Raw genomic sequence first — 16,515 nt, 5'->3', positions numbered from 1 at the left:
AACACAGCTTTTAAATAAAATATGAATCAATGGTAAAATCTCCTGGATTTCGCATTTTTACCTTTGTCTATTTCTATGCCATAAAGAAGAAAGTATATTAAAAAAAAGTTTATAGATTGTTTTCGACTTTCGAGGATTCGTCGTCACTGTGTCTTCAGTCAACAACAGTTTTAACATAATATTTCGTAGCAAGTGTTTTCTCCAAGTCTGAGATAATATTAGATAACGAAGTTGGATACTAAGAAAAGGTTAGTTTGGTTTATCCTTGCGTATTATTTCTGTCATAAGTTTTAACAATTCAACGTCGGAGTTAATGGCGCTAGTGTATATGGGATTCTCCATAGTTGCATTTCATTTAGTGTATTGTACTATGTATCTTGTAAAGTAATCGATAAACGTTTGGTGCCGGTTATTTACTAAGAAGCTGTGTTTAACGTTTTATACGCTCTTTGTGAATTATAATGGAAAGTCTTGTGTACGTGTCCGCAAATGATGTGATCAAACAACAATAGAAGATTCTTATTGGTTTTTATCACGGGTTTAAACGAATTTAAGTCAGTATTTAATATTGTGTATTATTTTCCTGTCATTGTAAAAAAAGTTGGTAAATCCAGATAAATATTAATCCTAGCTCATAAACTGCCATTTTGTTGGACTCATGAACTAAATAAATGCAGGTATTGTCAATCATTTAAGGCCGGCGTTATGGGGATTGCGTAAAAAACTACCCGCTATTATTTTAATGTTTATTATATTAAAACTATTCCTGTCATTTATCATTCTGCTCCATAAGCGGCGCTTATTCTTCGACCTTTTTTTACCTTAATTTCTGATGATTTCTAGTTTAGGCCTACACAAGTCCCTTGATTTTTTAAAAGAAATTAACGTGATCTATATTCTTCGTCTTTTGAAAAGCTTAGAGATTAAAAATATTAAATTCCTTGATAAAAAAATTAAAAAGAACTGAATGCCCTAATCATACTACAACTGCAGTCAGCATTTAGAGTCAGACCACACATAATAAAAGTGCCATTTCCCTTAGTATGAAATCTGGGAGAAGAGTAAAAAATATACTATAGTTGTGTCACTGATTTGTCTAAAGCTCTCTCGAGATACTCACTTGAGTGTGATACAATAATATTGGGCCATTTATTTAAAGTGATTGAATTCAATTCTTACTGATCTGAGGTTTTCTTGCTAATAATATTGATAGAAAATTACCTTCAGTCCTGAACTCAGAATGTTATATAACATTATTTGATTACCGATGAAACAGGGAGTTCTCTTCTGTCTACAATGAAGGTGGTGATAGGTTCACCACTAGGAAGGCAGTTGATCATTGACATGTATTTGTTGACATAGTCAGCCAGAACCATAGAATATGCTTAACAGAAAATAACTATAGCTTTTAATTTTCTTATTACCTTTTTATGCATTCTAACAATAGCCATAGACTTGCTCTTTGCCATCAAGCCTTAAAGAATTTCAGTTAGCATGTTTTGTATTGTCCTCCACCTATAAAAATAATAATAAACTCAAACACTAGAATTCATAATGACTGTTGAACGTACTACTAGCATAATAATGTGTCTAAATGATGTGGTGAAGACATAAATAGTATACAATGGATACATGTCAAACATTTTAAATCAATGTTGATGAATTCCATTTATACAGCATTGATTGTAATGTGCATGAGGTATTTATTGAAGTGTTAGTCTACTATACTATGCATAGACTAATTTATATTTTATCATTGAATATGGCATAAGAACGGCCCATGCTGGGAAATTATATTTTTGAAATCTCACACTAAGGATTTGATGCCATAGTTAATATATACATATAAATATGCAGCAATTATAATAATGGTGGTTGGCACAATATTCTTTTTAAAGGGGTCTACCACTACATCCTAAAGTAAGAATGTAGTACTGTAAACACATACTATCTACTTCAAGTAGAGATCTTGCTTCCATAACTGCAAAAAATATAGGTGGTGTTAAGATAATTTAAGATTTTTTCAAGACATTTAATCCAATCATTGTCTATTTAAATATTCCGAAACCATATTCCATTAAATAACTTGTTATACCTTTTCTAGACAGAAGAGATGCTTCATGCCGGGCGGTCACTTGAGTAATAAGCCGGTGTCGGCTGAAGAGTACTCGGCTTGCAACGAGGAGTTGCAGCTAGAGCATCTGCTCCAGAGGCAACTGGAAGAAGATGTCGCTAGGTAAGAACAAAACTTTCTATATTCTAAGCTGCTAAATAAGCTAATCTCAATTTTGTTATCACGCGATCACCACAATTCTGTTTTATTGCTATTAATATTCGCCCACAATGCAATTTATTTTAGATATGGTATTTTTACAATTTTTAAACTTGAAAACTATGTATTATATCTTGATAATGTGACAGTTGACTTGATATTTCATGTTACTTTGACAGCTGGCGATTGCTTAATTTCCTGTGCTAAAGCAATTTCATATAAAAGCAAGCACTTGACTTTTATCCTAATAAGATAAGCAATTACATACCTTTTCTTTTTTATTTGAAATCCACTCATTAATTTTGTGTTTTCATGAAAAAATTGAAAAGGAAAAACTGGTTTAGTACCAGAAAAGTAGGAAGTTTATGTAATTCGGGAAAATGTTTACTATACTGTCTAAACGTTTATTACTGTAAATTCAAATTTAGTAATTTGGATTATGCACAATGTTTTAAGCAAGCCAGTGAGAATTCCTTTACGCTATTTAAATATTGTATTTCAATATACAAATATAAAGGGTGCTCGAAGCAACAAAATTTAATTTTTTTGGCAAATGAAAACATTTTACGTATTAAAAAGACCGAAGTGTTAAAAGAAAATTGTATAAACGGCCCATAAGTAGTCACCCGACGAAGACTGCTTATACCAAAAGTTGATAATATTTCGTTGTGCCTATGATCTGTTAAATTGAAGTAGCTATATCAATCAAAACGATTAAGTTTCGGAAAAACCTGTGTTAGCTTCAAAACATTTTTTGTTAATAAATTTTAGTCTCAGAGCAAGGATCTTGTTTAGCTTTTCCTTGCCGATCATAAAACCTATTTTTTATGTTTTGTGCACTGTTTGCAAAATCAGTTCATTGATTTATATCTACGGTTTATTATTTAGCATATATTATAAAAATGTTTTTTTTTCTTATGAGACTCACACATTTATTTTATCTTATCTATATGTCGCAGAATACAGACGAAGACAGGAAAACAACTATTGCCCACTTTGCCCAGGATCGGCCTTATCCTAAACGAACGTGTCCGTGGTATTATCTTTATTTTTTTATTTTGTTATGTCCTTGTTTTATCCTACTTATTCCGGTGTGCATCATAATGTAATTAATGAATGCTTAGATAACCTCGTCATGTATTAACAAAAGTAACACTGCCGTGCTTAAATAATATTTTTTGTAGAATGCTGGACTCACGCATGCACTAAATTATCGATCACGTTCAAGTGCAGGGTTAAACTTTTGGTGAAGGACGGCTTGTTCATTATACACGAAGTACCGGTATTCATGAAGTACCTACTTACTAAATATCACTCTCATCACAACCCATAGTAAAAAAGATACTCATCATAACCCATGGTAAAAAAATAAGTGTTACTAAATGTTTTTTGATTGATACCGTCCAAATTGCCCTAATAAACTGTATTTAACGCAATTTATTCATGTCTCTTATGTGTTTATAGATTTTCTTGTACTAATTTAATTATTTATTCAACAAACTTAAGGAGCGATTTTTTTCTTTATGTTTTGTTTTTTTTTCGTGTATTGTCAACGCCGCCGGCACACCGGACATCCGGAAGCGTGACCAAAGCCACTTCTTCAGACCGGCTGACTGCTCCACCATATTTTTAAATTACTTTGTCATCGTATAAAGGCGTGAATCGTAAAGTTATTGTTGTCAATCATATGTACTTTTTTCGGACCACTGTAGATATGTACATCATCTCAGTCATATTTTACAAACATCTTTGGTATTTTTTGCGTAATATGTACCAATATTTACCAATATCTTATTAGTTTATGTTTCAATAAAAAAGAACGACCACAGACCCTCATTTTCGATAATGCTTATTTTATACACTAATGCAAGTATTCATTGTTTCAGAATATTTGATGAGTCTATTTTTTCTGATCTCGAAGTGGTGTGTGGAAAACTAAAAATACTAACTCATTCCTGCATCTTACAAGCACGCACTGATAAATTTTATCATAAGCTTCATACAATCTTGCATGTGAATATCGAACGCAACACTTTTGATGAAATCTATTCCTACATAAGGTATGTCGCGATGATATTTTCAAGGTGTTGTTAACGCTTACCATACAATTATTGCTCTCGGAGGCGTAGCTTAAAAATAACTGTAATTTGCAAAGGAGAACATGCTTTTACTTCTAACGAAAGCCTACATTTATAAACGAAGTTTTATAATAAAAGTATATACACCAAATGATTACGTAATCAGCAGAGGGTACTAATAGGTGAAATTAATACTAAAACATAGAGGCACTGCGTCATGGGCATTAATGTTATAAATTATAGCCACCTCACCCTACACATAGTTCCGAATGAATATTATTTTCCGCTATCTACAACATGATAATAAATTGTGTTAGAACAAGACATGCGTAACCAAACTTGGGTTTACTTTCGCTTTTCTCTTGGTAATTCGTAAGGCAAACAAATCAAACAAAGTGCGCGGCTCTATTCGTAAGCTTCGTAGTCTTTCCTTCAATTCGACTTAGAAAGGCGCCTTGAATTAGTTGGTTATTCATAACGAAGCACATGAAATACAAAATCCACAGTACTATGCAAATATACGTTACGTCCCTCGGGTTGATCAGCTTGTCTCTAACTAATCCGTCTACTATAAATCTTAATGATCCAGAACATTTTTAAGCAACGTCTCTGAGTATATTTAAATTCATTTCAGGTAACTTTACCTTACTGTAACTGTCCAGTTATAAAGCAATACCTAAATTACTTGTTTGTCTAAATGTGAAGTTGGATGTAACATACCGCAAATCAAGCGTATAATCTGTTATTTTATTGTTGTGGATAGAATACTTTGATAGTAATTTCATTGCACTATATACACTTAAAAGGAATCTTAAAAGAAAACAACTAGGCAGTGCAATCAGAAATAATGATCATGCTGTTAAATCATAAATAATATAGCATGTTTTAGTTATGTAATAAATTTTAACGTTTAGACATGCCTCCGTTTCTGTTTATGATTCTCGTGTTCTGTTGCAGCGATGTATATACTGAATGCAACCTTCAACACGAAGAAAAAGAAATAATCGCTTATCTGGAACACAATTTGTGCGTTGAATCTATCCAAGACAAGATCACTAAATCTAAGGAAACAGAAGAATCAGAGGTGTTTTTAACACCCAAGTGCATAACTCCATACGTAGAAAACGACGTCCAGAAAGTAATTAACTCTAGTCCTAGTACCGAGTTAACTAAAGAATACTATGCGTTAGTGCCAATTGAAGGAAACTTATTCGACAAGGAACTTATCGAGCAGGACGAGCTCTCTAATGCCTTCCATTCTATAATAAAGAATCAAACTGAGGAAACAACTCAAGTAAAACCTGTCCAGCACAACAAACCTACTTCGCTATCTCTTAATTCTAGTCATATACCCAAAACAGTCAAACATTCCAGTAGTTGTGATATTTTAAATAAAATATGCTTAAAGGAAAACAATTTTCCAAAACAAAACAATTTTAAAATACTCTCTGAGCTTAAAACTAACCAGTCATTCTCAGCAAGTGAATGCAATTCTTCTAAGAAACTTTACTCTACTCTTGTGGGCTCTGACAAGACATTGGATCCCGCGTACTCGCCGGACAGTTTAATTACAGACGAACCAAGTTCCTCTTCAGATTACCTGTCCGCTGCGTACACTTGTTCTCCAGGCGTTAGCTCGTCTGGTGTACTTCAAGTAAATGTTGGAAACAACACGTCCAGAATGGAAAACATTTATACGTTGTCTGATTCTGGTTTAGACGACACTGCTATTCTAGGTAGCGTCAGTAGTCATAAGGACGTAACCCTAACTAACGTGTCTCTATCTGAAAATACTCTTCATGATTTAATTGCTGATGATGCCAGCATCTCAGCGATGTCTATTCCTAGTTCTTTAGGAGAAAAGAGTAACTTTCAAAGAACAAAACTGAGTGGGGCTTCTTCTGAAAAAGATTGCAATGGCCAAGGTTCCTTCTCGGAAATGTGTGGGAAATCACTAAAAGAAGAAAAACAAAGACAAAACGAAGAAATAGTAATATTGGAGTCTTCTTCTCTATCTTCTGAAACGGGTTCATGGGAGTCAGTATATCCACCAAAACTAATTGAAAAAGATTTATGCGAAAAGTTTTTGGACAATGAGCGTCAGCATCATCTTGAAGAAGATAACTTAAACAAACCTTCAGACGATCAAGTCTCGAATAATTTTGAAAATAAATCACCTTATAAATCAACTGCTTGTTTTATCGATGCATCCAGTCTGGTCGATGAAGAAGAAGAAATCATCAGGGCAGAAACTGTGAAGAACACTGAAGATACCAACGTCAAATTAGACATATTACCAGCACCAAGTCAACCAGTGCCGTGTTCAACAGTGAAACTGGATATTAGCCCAATAGACTGGTCAGAAAGTATTGATAATGAAGATTCATTAGAACAAGCCGATAAAAAAGATCCGGATTCCATTCAAAAAGATCTGTCTCCTACGATTTTCGAAATGACTCCAATAACAGAAGACTCTCTTTGCGCCAATGCATTTGATGCAGTTCAATCTGAACTAGTTATGGAAGCAGAAGAGAGTAATAATTACACATCGGACAAAGAAGGATCTCTCCGTACAAGTGTTGTTTTTATGTCCAATACACCTAATAATTCAATTATGTCGGTAACAGCATATAAACAATATGACTCAAAAGATATGGAAAGTGATAAAACACTTGCAGGTTCAGAATCAGAACACACTTCCAGAACTGAAAGAAAAGGTAGTCGTTCTCCACCCATTTTATCTGGCGGTGTATCGGTTGAAGATCACTTGCCTCAAATAGGTAGTCACGAGAGTAGTCCGTTGCCAAAGTTTAAATTGGAGAACACACCGATTGTTACCGGCGCATTTGTATTATCACAACAAACGGAGCAGAGTCAATGCAAAACAAGAACAAGTTCTGCTTCGGCTTGGGTGGTCGATATGTCCATTGATCCCAAAACAGATAACACAAATCCTACTAACAAATCGGCTGATGCGAGCGTAAATGAAAAAAAGAACATATTTTCCATGTATATTGATCTCGGAGATAAAACAACATTAAAGGACATGCCTGCTAGACTAACGTCTTCGATAAACAATAAAAAGAATTCAGTAAATGAAAGTAAGCCAACCCTCCGTAATTCTAAATCAAGTACAGAGCGTAACTTAAAGGACACTGATACTAGTGTCGTAATTTTTGAAAAGTATGAATCTTTGTGCAATGACCCTAGTATAAGTATTTCTGAAATTATTGCTATACCTGACAAAACAGTTATTCCGGAAAATGTGGAAAATTCTGTTACAGAATTAAAGCCCAAAGTCACCCAGTCGCGCGGTGGAGATATGTCGTCACTCAAAACAACAGAAGAGGAAACAGAATTAACAAATGAACAAGAAGCCAAAGATCTTTTTGTAAAATTGTCAGACTTGGATAAACCAGTGCAGAAATCAGAAGCTTTGCTCTCTGTAAACACCAGAGAAGTCAATGTGCGAATGACGCGATCTATTCCTGACTGGAGTGAACCAGCCTTCTCAACGAACTCGAAATCCATTGAAGTTATTACTTCATTCCACTCGGAGAATGCGCTTAGTTTGAATAGATTATTCCCGCATTTGCAAAATGAATTTAGTAGAAGTATGCCAGGTTCGTTGTCCAGCCGAACTCGATCCCCGCTAAGACTCGGGACTTCGAGCACTCTCGGAGATGCGGAGGAACAGGGATCAGATATGTCAGAAATAAGTAGCATGCAGAGCAGCAACGGTCGTTCAGGCTTCGGTAAGTCTTGTAACACTTTTTATGGATAGAATACAAAGTAGTCTATGAAGTATTATATGGATACTGACTTACTTCTCATTTACTTTAGGCAACAGTACAACAGACAGCCAAACATCAAGTCTAATAGAGAACTGCACGTCACGCCTCGGTCAGGACTTACTGCGCATGTTCCTTGAAGAAATAGCTCCGGATGTCATAGTCGAGGTCTCCGGCAAGAGGTTCAAAGCACATAAATGTATTTTATCATCCAGGTGAGTAGTTTTTGGCCCGGTTGAGTTTCTTGTCTCTGAAAAGCTCATATCTATAGTCTCAGTTACATGGTATTTGTTTTAGGTGTCAGTACTTCGCGGGTATACTCAGTGGCGGCTGGGTAGAGAGCCTTGGCAACGTTATCGTATTACCACCGTAAGTCAATATTTTTATTCGCTAATGTTTATACTCAGTAAAACTGTATTTTTATACATTGTTTTTCTTTCTAGATTTTCCTACAACGTGGTGTACTTTGCGTTGTGTCACATTTATTCCGGCCTCGCTACCATCCCGGACTCTGTCAGCATCGTGGAACTGGCCACCATAGCAGACATGTTAGGGCTGGAGGGGTTGAAGGAAGCCATCATGTTTACACTCAAAGCTAAATACTGTCATCACTTCCATAAGGTCAGTACAGCGATTGTATTGCACGAAAAATATGTTAAGGATTTATATTATTCAATTGTATCACCTGTTGTCTGAATTTTATTTCTGTTAAACTTGCAGCCGTGTGCGGTGTGCATAGTCGGGGTTCTGGAATGTTTTCCATTGTCTTCCGTATACGGTTTGGACGATCTGTACCACAAATGTCTCAAGTGGATAACGAAAAATTTCTCCAAAGTATGGCCTACTAAGGCTTTCGCCACTCTACCGACCGACCTATTAGATAAATGTTATCAGCATCACATTGTGAACCTCGCAATAGATAATGTGATCGACACGGTCTACGGATGCGGTATCACTAGTGAGTTACTTTCATTTATTGCAAAATTTCGAACAGTATTATTAAAGTATTGATAAAACGATGTTTCTGCCCTGTAGTGTCCTCTCTGCAAAACAGTAGATGGTCCGAGAGCGTCGCAAGAATGTGTCGCAGACTGATCAGTGCGGCTGCGCACTTCGCGGCCCCCAAGCTGGTGTCCATCTTCCAAGTGATAATCGCTTTGCCTAACGACGCTCCAAGTGCTGCCAAGCAGGCCTTGGACGACTTTCTGTCGGCGGCAGTCGAGTGGGCACCTCCAGAAGAAGTCTGTCGTGCTTATGGCTATCTCTCAACAATAGTCAAAGAAGTTCGTAATCAGCACTACAGCAAACCAGATTTGATAAGTAATAGCACGGGAAGCTACAGAAGTTATGGCTCCAACAGCTTGCTATACACGCACGCGAGCAGTTGGCGGTTGCAATGCGAAGGTGCTTTAGTGCGAGCCTCACCCCGCGTCGTGTCTACGCAGGCTTTTAAGGATTTACCTTCTGAATTACGTAAGAGGTTACGAGAACTTGGTTGCATAAAATACGGAGCGCATGCCATACCCGTGACTCCTCCTGTACCTGTTCAAGAAAAGAAACCAAGAAGTAAAAATACTCAGACGAGAATTAGTAAAATTACTTCAAGTACGACTCGCAGTGTTGACATCGCACACGTACGCGCCTCGTTTGTACCGTATGCTCCGAAACCGGTACTCCCACTCGGATCCATCGATACTCTAAAGAGCAATACTGACCTCAGAGATTTTAGGAAACCTCTCACTAGTACTCAACCACCAAAAGTGAGAACTACTAAAGCGCAAGAAGAGCGAGCCAAATTTAACAAGTTCAAGTCGGCAGAATCTCAAGATCGTTTAAACGGTAAATCGACAGCAACCCGTGCTCCGCCCTTTGAAAAAACAAAGCCAAGATATTTGGAGCCCAAGGGTAAGAATAGGCAGACGACTATAATAAATAAGCATTTACCTAAAATTGATTCATCTAGCGAGTCGTCCCGTAATCCGAGTCCTGTTCATGCAAGAAATTTGAGGTCGAGTCAAAAAACTCTGCGAGGAACGGAGGCCCAGACGATGTCGCAGGACAGTCTGGCCACGAGCTCCAGGCCGCGTACTGCAGAGCCCTCCACCGACTCACTCAGTGAGTCGCAGACCAGCAATAAATACGGCACCTATACAAAAGCTAAGCACACCAAGGGCTCTGTCGAATGTAAGTTTAATTTTGATGTCTTAATTTTTTATTTTGTTCCTCAAACAGATAATTTCAATTTGTTAATGTGTTCACAGCTATCAAAATTACTAAATACCAAAACCCCACTAACAAAAAAACCAAGATACCAGTGCTTTTGAATCAAACTCCCAAAGCCAAAGGGCCGGAGACCAGGAATTCGAGAGATGCTCAGAAATCAGGACCGTTGATGTTAAAGAACAGTCTGTCTAACACGCGGTCTAGTGACCGTAAAGTACCGGGCTCCTTAATGAATGCCACCAAGTCAAGCTCCGCCAAAATCGTCCCAAAGGTATATAAATACTTGATCCTTTATCATTCTTATTCGGTTATATTCTGTTTTATTTATAATGTTAACTTTCGACACATATGTGACGGGTAATAAATGTTCCTTATCACAACAGGTAGTAAGAGATACACCACCCAAGAGTATGACGTCAAAGAACCAAAAGCATGCACACTCGAGCCGACAGCAACAACATGAGGAGAAGGAGAATCCGCCTCTCAAGGAAATACCTACCATGGAACGTTCCGGAACATTCTTGAAAGATGAGCCTACCTTCGGCGATAAAACAACTAATATAGACATAGACCAATAGAAATTTCCATTACATTAACATATTAGCAAAATCTATAAAAAAAACTTAATATTTTATAATGGAAACATTTATAAATTTTAACTCTGTAACTCGAAATCTAAGTACCTGTGAGTCGATGTCTTTCCGATATAATCTGAAAGCTAGCTTAGTATTAAGAAAATTAGAGACTGACTAATTCTGTTAATTTCATAAATCTGATTTTCATAATATCGTTTCTATGGCATTCTAATTATGGTGTCGCGAAGAGGCTCTCTTGATGAGTGTAAATAACAATTATTTCTTACTATAACTTACCTGATATACTGTATCTGCGAATATCTTAGCCGAATCAACCGTGACAGTGTTAGCAATGAACTGCTTTGAACGAGTCGATAAAAATATCCAGATTGGATAAAACATATTATTACAACAAGATATTTCTAATCAGATATTTAAAGAAGGAATGAAAGGTAAAACAACAGATGAAGAAACATAATGAACTGGAAGCCGAAGATCTTTTCGTGAAATTGTCACACTCTGATAAACTAATGCAAATTTCAAAAGCTTTATTTTCTGTGAACAACAGATAGTCGGAGTGATGTATAATTAAAAACTTTATTCCGCCAAAACAATGACCGTTTCGTAGTCCAGCTAAACCAATCACCTTTAAGACTGGGGCTGCCAAGAATTGTCAGCAATGCAGTGTAACAGGGGTCAGATATGTCAGAAATAAGTAGCATGCAGAGCAGCAACGGTCGTTCCTTCGGTAAGTCACGTAACACTTTTTATGGATCGAATACAGAGTAGTTCAATTACTCACTTGCTTTAGGTAACAGTACAAGTTACAACAGACAGCTAGACATTAAGTCTATAGAGAACTGCACGTCACGCCTCTTCGAAATATCTCATCACTTTCATAAGGTTAGTTTACGCGATTGTGTGCATGGATAATATGTTAAGAACTAACGCAATCCTATTGTCTGAATATAACTCGTATTAATTAAACTTTAAGGCATGTGCAGTTCGCATGGTCTTTTAGTTTTTTAGTTTAATTTTCCTTCCCTTCGTCGATAAAACCACTACATAACATATTATGGTAAACTCTAGATGAACAGCAATCTTCATATGATCCGTGGAAATACTTATTAAAATTTGCACCCTTTTTGATACTCATCTCAATTTCTGGCCCGAAATGATAATGAAGATTCTCAATCTACTGATACCGGTAATATCAGTAGTTAATATTTGCCTATAAAAGTTTCTATGGCCTTTTGATCATTGCGTGAAGTGGCTCTCTTGCTGATTTTAAATTATTTATACTCAACTACTATGACAACGATACTTTATAAAGAATTTTAAAGTCCATATATTTTTGATAACGAAAAAAACACCGTCGCGGTATCGTCGCTCGTCTTCCACATTTTATGTTTTCACACTTTTTTTATATCTTTATTACGCTGTCAAGGTTTGTCAGTATGAATAAAAACCTGTGATTCTTCATGGTCGATGAGGTCATATAGACTTAGTTATTTCTGTTTTCAACGTTTATAATATCGTAGTAACCTTGCTCATATATATTTAAATAAGCTTATTAGTCATGGCTGAGTTCATTACCTATATTGAGAAAAAAAAATGCAACTACAGAAGTTGTAATTTCTTAAAGACATCATTATTAACCGATCTTAATTGTAAAAACTTTGGTTACGATGTTTTATAAGACTAAAAAATATAAACTACAAACCAAGTATATTAAATCGACCCTTTGGCGTATTACTATAAAGTTCTTTTTACACATATTTACACAAAAAAAAACAGTATTTATTTAAGATCGTGTTCTGTTACAGATACTGAATGCAAACTGCAAAACGTAGAAAAAAATCATCGCTTATCTGGAACATCATTTGTGCTTTGAATCTATCCAATTCCAAGACAAGACCAATAAATCAGAAATATCAGAGGTGGTTCAAGAGAAGAAACGACTCAAATGAAACCTGTCCAACACATCAAACATACTTCGATATCACTTAATTCTAGTCATGTAACCAAGACAGTCGAACATTCCAGTAGATGTGATATAAAATTAAAATTAAAATTTGAATTGCCAATGATATCAGCACCTTAACTTTATCTATTCCTAGTTTCTTTGCTTAGTGGGACATCTCTGAAAAAGTGGCAATGGTCAAGGTTCCATCTTAGAAATGCGAGGGATTATAAGAAGAAAATATAAGTGAAAGTAAGCCAATGCACCATATACTGAATATACTACATAAGTATCTTGTAGAAACTGACTTACTTCTCATTTATTTAAGGCAACAGTACAACAGACAGCCAAACATCAAGTCTAATAGAGAACTGCACGTCACGCCTCGGTCAGGACTTACTGCGCATGTTCCTTGAAGAAATAGCTCCGGATGTCATAGTCGAGGTCTCCGGCAAGAGGTTCAAAGCACATCAATGTATTTTATCATCGAGGTGAGTAGTCTTCAAGAATAACTTAAGATTTTTGTCTATGGAAAGCTCAGTGTTCTGGAAATCTTTGCTTTAATTTCTAGACTTACCTCCAACGTAAACCATACACGTGTCACATTTACTCCGGCCTCGCTACCATCTCGGACTGTGTGAGCATCGAGGAAATGGATGGCCACCATAGCTGACATGTTAGGGCTGGAGGTGTTGAAGCAAGCCATCATGTTCACACTTAATGGGTTGGACTATCTGGACCACAAATATCTCAAATGGATAACATTTCTTTTCTTCAAATTCTCTTCTCCAAATTAATAAGGCTTTCGCCACTCTACCGACCGCCTATTAGATAATTGTTATCAGCATCACATTGTGAACCTCGCAATAGATAATGTGATCGACACGGTCTACGGATGCGGTATCACTAGTGAGTTACTTTCATTTATTGCAAAATTTCGAACAGTATTATTAAAGTATTGATAAAACGATGTTTCTGCCCTGTAGTGTCCTCTCTGCAAAACAGGAGATGGTCCGAGAGCGTCGCAAGAATGTGTCGCAGACTGATCAGTGCGGCTGCGCATTTCGCGGCCCCCAAGCTGGTGTCCAAGTGATAATCGCTTTGCCTAACGACGCTCCAAGTGCTGCCAAGCAGGCCTTGGACGACTTTCTGTCGGCGGCGGTCGAGTGGACACCTCCAGAAGAAGTCTGTCGCGTTTATGGGTATCTCTCAACGATGGTTACAACAGTGTGGATTACGTAATTGCTGAAGCATGAAGCCGGCTTTGAATATCAAATGAAGCCATAGAAATTAATTATTACTATTTAATCAAAGGCTTTCTTAACTTTGCCAGTTAGCCCATTTAGGGAGAAGTGATTTTAAATTTATCGCAATAGGTTGTAAGAGATTTACCGACCAAGAGTAAATATTTTCTAAGCTTTATGATTTCTACAGAATTCGAGTTACCGAGAGATACATGCATTACCTATAGCTGTCTCTAGGATCGATAACTAACTATCCCTAGATAGATACTAATCTTTAACTGTACAAAATGTCTTAAAATATTTTGCACATTTACAAGGAGGTAGTATATAACTGGAAATGTGTACTATTCAGATTCAGTTGTTTAAATTGTTAACATGTAGTGATATTTTTTATTTACATTTACATTATAAATAAAACAATATTGCGCTTTTACTTACTATAGTGTGTTAGTTATTTCTGCGCTTCCTGTTCGTTTACTAACTTCGATCATCTGAATAGTACACGTGTCTACTTAAACATATTTGATGTCTGTAAACATACCATTAGATAAAAAGCTATTTATACTTAAATTAACGGTATCCGTTTCGGTTACTCGTCTAGCGTCGTAGAAAAAAAAAAAAAAAAACTAAGTCTACATTACTAATTAATTTGGTAAACACCATTGATACAAGTTGCTGCAGGTTGGTAGTTTTCAAACTTTCAATGTTGAATTGCCGAATTTGCAGATTTCAATATTAGTTTTCAAAATTACATTTCTTATTTCGTCATAGCGTTTTCCATTTACGGCACTACGCGAGCAGTCGAAATAGACACTATAAATGTATAGCTGGTTCTAGTACATACGTAATAGTAGCTTTTAATAAGCTTGTTTTGTTGCCATTTACAATAAGTAATTATTACTTAGGAATTATTTAAGTATAAAATTTTTATTTTTTTATGTATTATTTTTTACAGTCCTTGGAAAACCAAATGTTTTTCTAGAACGCCTCATTGCAATGAGCTGAAAGCATGTTTATATTGATTTCATAAATAAATCAATGCGTACATACTTTGAGTATGGTTATATATTTCGTTTTCTGTTTGATTACAAATCGTTAGATAGTCAACTATAGATATTTTATGTTCTGTTAATTAATATGGTTGATTGTAAATATAACTCGACTGTGGAATAGATCACAATATCTATCTATCTAGATTTAATATAAGTACTTAAATGTAATGTTATCGTATGCGTATCGCCTAATAAGAGTAATTTGTAGCAAAACCCCTACTCAGTATTAGGAATAAATTTTATGACTTCCCTCCGAATAAGTATAGAGTGAAAAATCTTTTGTTAGTTTCAATATAAAACAACTAATAATTTTTGCTTATTAACTGAATTTCATTTCCATAAAATATAAAGATATACAATAGGTATTTTTGCATGTTTAGAAAACTGCTTTATAAGCTTTTGAGTGTTTGAGGGCAATAACTTACTATACAATAGGATCTAAGTAACAAATGATCATCGAATAATCTGAACATCTTGCGTCTATTGATATTTCAAATTCATTATGATTGCGGAGCTTTTCCTTCCGTCCTAATGTACACTTTGCATGAAAAGAGCTCTGTTTAGCAAGCATTGGCGGTTCACGATGCAAGGTGTATCGCAGCGCTGTAGCACAGCTCACCTCTCCTGTCAAAGTTTGTTCAGAGCTACCCATTTATAGTTCAGATCTTTGATAATAACTTGTTTCAAATTTATGGAAAGTGTACTCCAGCAGTGTCACAACGCTGATATAACGTTGTGACACTGCTGGTTGCAGTTTTGAATTTAACTGCAAATATTCAAGTCTAGTGGGGTTAAGATTTTAAAATGTGAATTATTTTACTTCTTCTTGCTTAACAATTGTTTTTATTTTTCAGGCTATTCTATAACTGCCACTAATAAGTTTTTTTTATGGTTTTGGTATATGGTATGGTACTGATTATCCCTAATGAATGGCATTTTTGCTTTTATCTGATCATTTTTACTTTCGAATATAAGTGTTCTTTTATAAATTATACATAAGTATGTAAATTTGATATTTTTTGACCTCTTTTACGACTTACAAGGCAAAGATTTAATTGTACTATTTTATGCGCGCAATATTTTTTATTTCTTCGAAAAGGTACTAACTTGTTAAAATAATATTGCATAGTACTGTTAATAATTAAAGCAACGTATTTTAGTGGCTGCATATATTTAAACTGACCAGAGTATGTTTGTTATGTCATCATGAATTATAAGTACATGATGCAAAATATATTTAAAAATTCTAAATTAAACCTCATTTTATTGTTTAGAGTTATTTGTTAGATGGTTTAAAAAAAATAGTATTTTAAAATT

At 35.5% G+C, this 16,515-nt stretch overlaps 1 protein-coding gene across 5 annotated transcripts; it reads left to right on the top strand.

Annotated features, from left to right (window-relative positions):
* The first annotated feature begins 7 nt into the window (after nucleotides 1–7).
* On the top strand, nucleotides 8–12,782 carry LOC113494042. 5 transcript variants are annotated; one of them, XM_026872172.1, is made up of 13 exons: nucleotides 266–475; nucleotides 2,105–2,236; nucleotides 4,159–4,332; nucleotides 5,308–7,451; nucleotides 7,635–8,105; nucleotides 8,194–8,356; nucleotides 8,439–8,510; nucleotides 8,585–8,762; nucleotides 8,862–9,099; nucleotides 9,177–10,325; nucleotides 10,403–10,635; nucleotides 10,748–11,687; nucleotides 12,766–12,782. In XM_026872172.1, the coding sequence occupies exons 1-12, from the start codon at nucleotides 462–464 to the stop codon at nucleotides 10,940–10,942; spliced, it is 5,163 nt and encodes a 1,720-aa protein (XP_026727973.1). In that variant the 5' UTR covers nucleotides 266–461; the 3' UTR covers nucleotides 10,943–11,687; nucleotides 12,766–12,782. The 5 variants fall into 5 exon arrangements, with proteins under 5 accessions (XP_026727969.1, XP_026727973.1, XP_026727968.1 ...); XM_026872168.1 differs by lacking the exon at nucleotides 266–475 and adding an exon at nucleotides 8–248 and having other exon boundaries at nucleotides 5,308–8,105; XM_026872167.1 differs by having other exon boundaries at nucleotides 5,308–8,105.
* Nucleotides 12,783–16,515: the final 3,733 nt, after the last annotated feature.

The sequence above is a fragment of the Trichoplusia ni genome, chromosome 5, assembly GCF_003590095.1.
Source record: "Trichoplusia ni isolate ovarian cell line Hi5 chromosome 5, tn1, whole genome shotgun sequence".
In the NCBI taxonomy this organism is placed as follows: Eukaryota; Metazoa; Arthropoda; class Insecta; order Lepidoptera; family Noctuidae; genus Trichoplusia; species Trichoplusia ni.
Note: the sequence above shows the minus strand (reverse complement) of the source record. Positions and strands in the feature narration are given on the sequence as shown.

Coding starts and splice junctions, on each gene's coding strand:
- LOC113494042 (XM_026872167.1), top strand. Junction 8,106..8,193: donor CAACGGTCGTTCAGGCTTCG/GTAAGTCTTGTA, acceptor CATTTACTTTAG/GCAACAGTACAACAGACAGC. Junction 10,326..10,402: donor CACCAAGGGCTCTGTCGAAT/GTAAGTTTAATT, acceptor ATGTGTTCACAG/CTATCAAAATTACTAAATAC.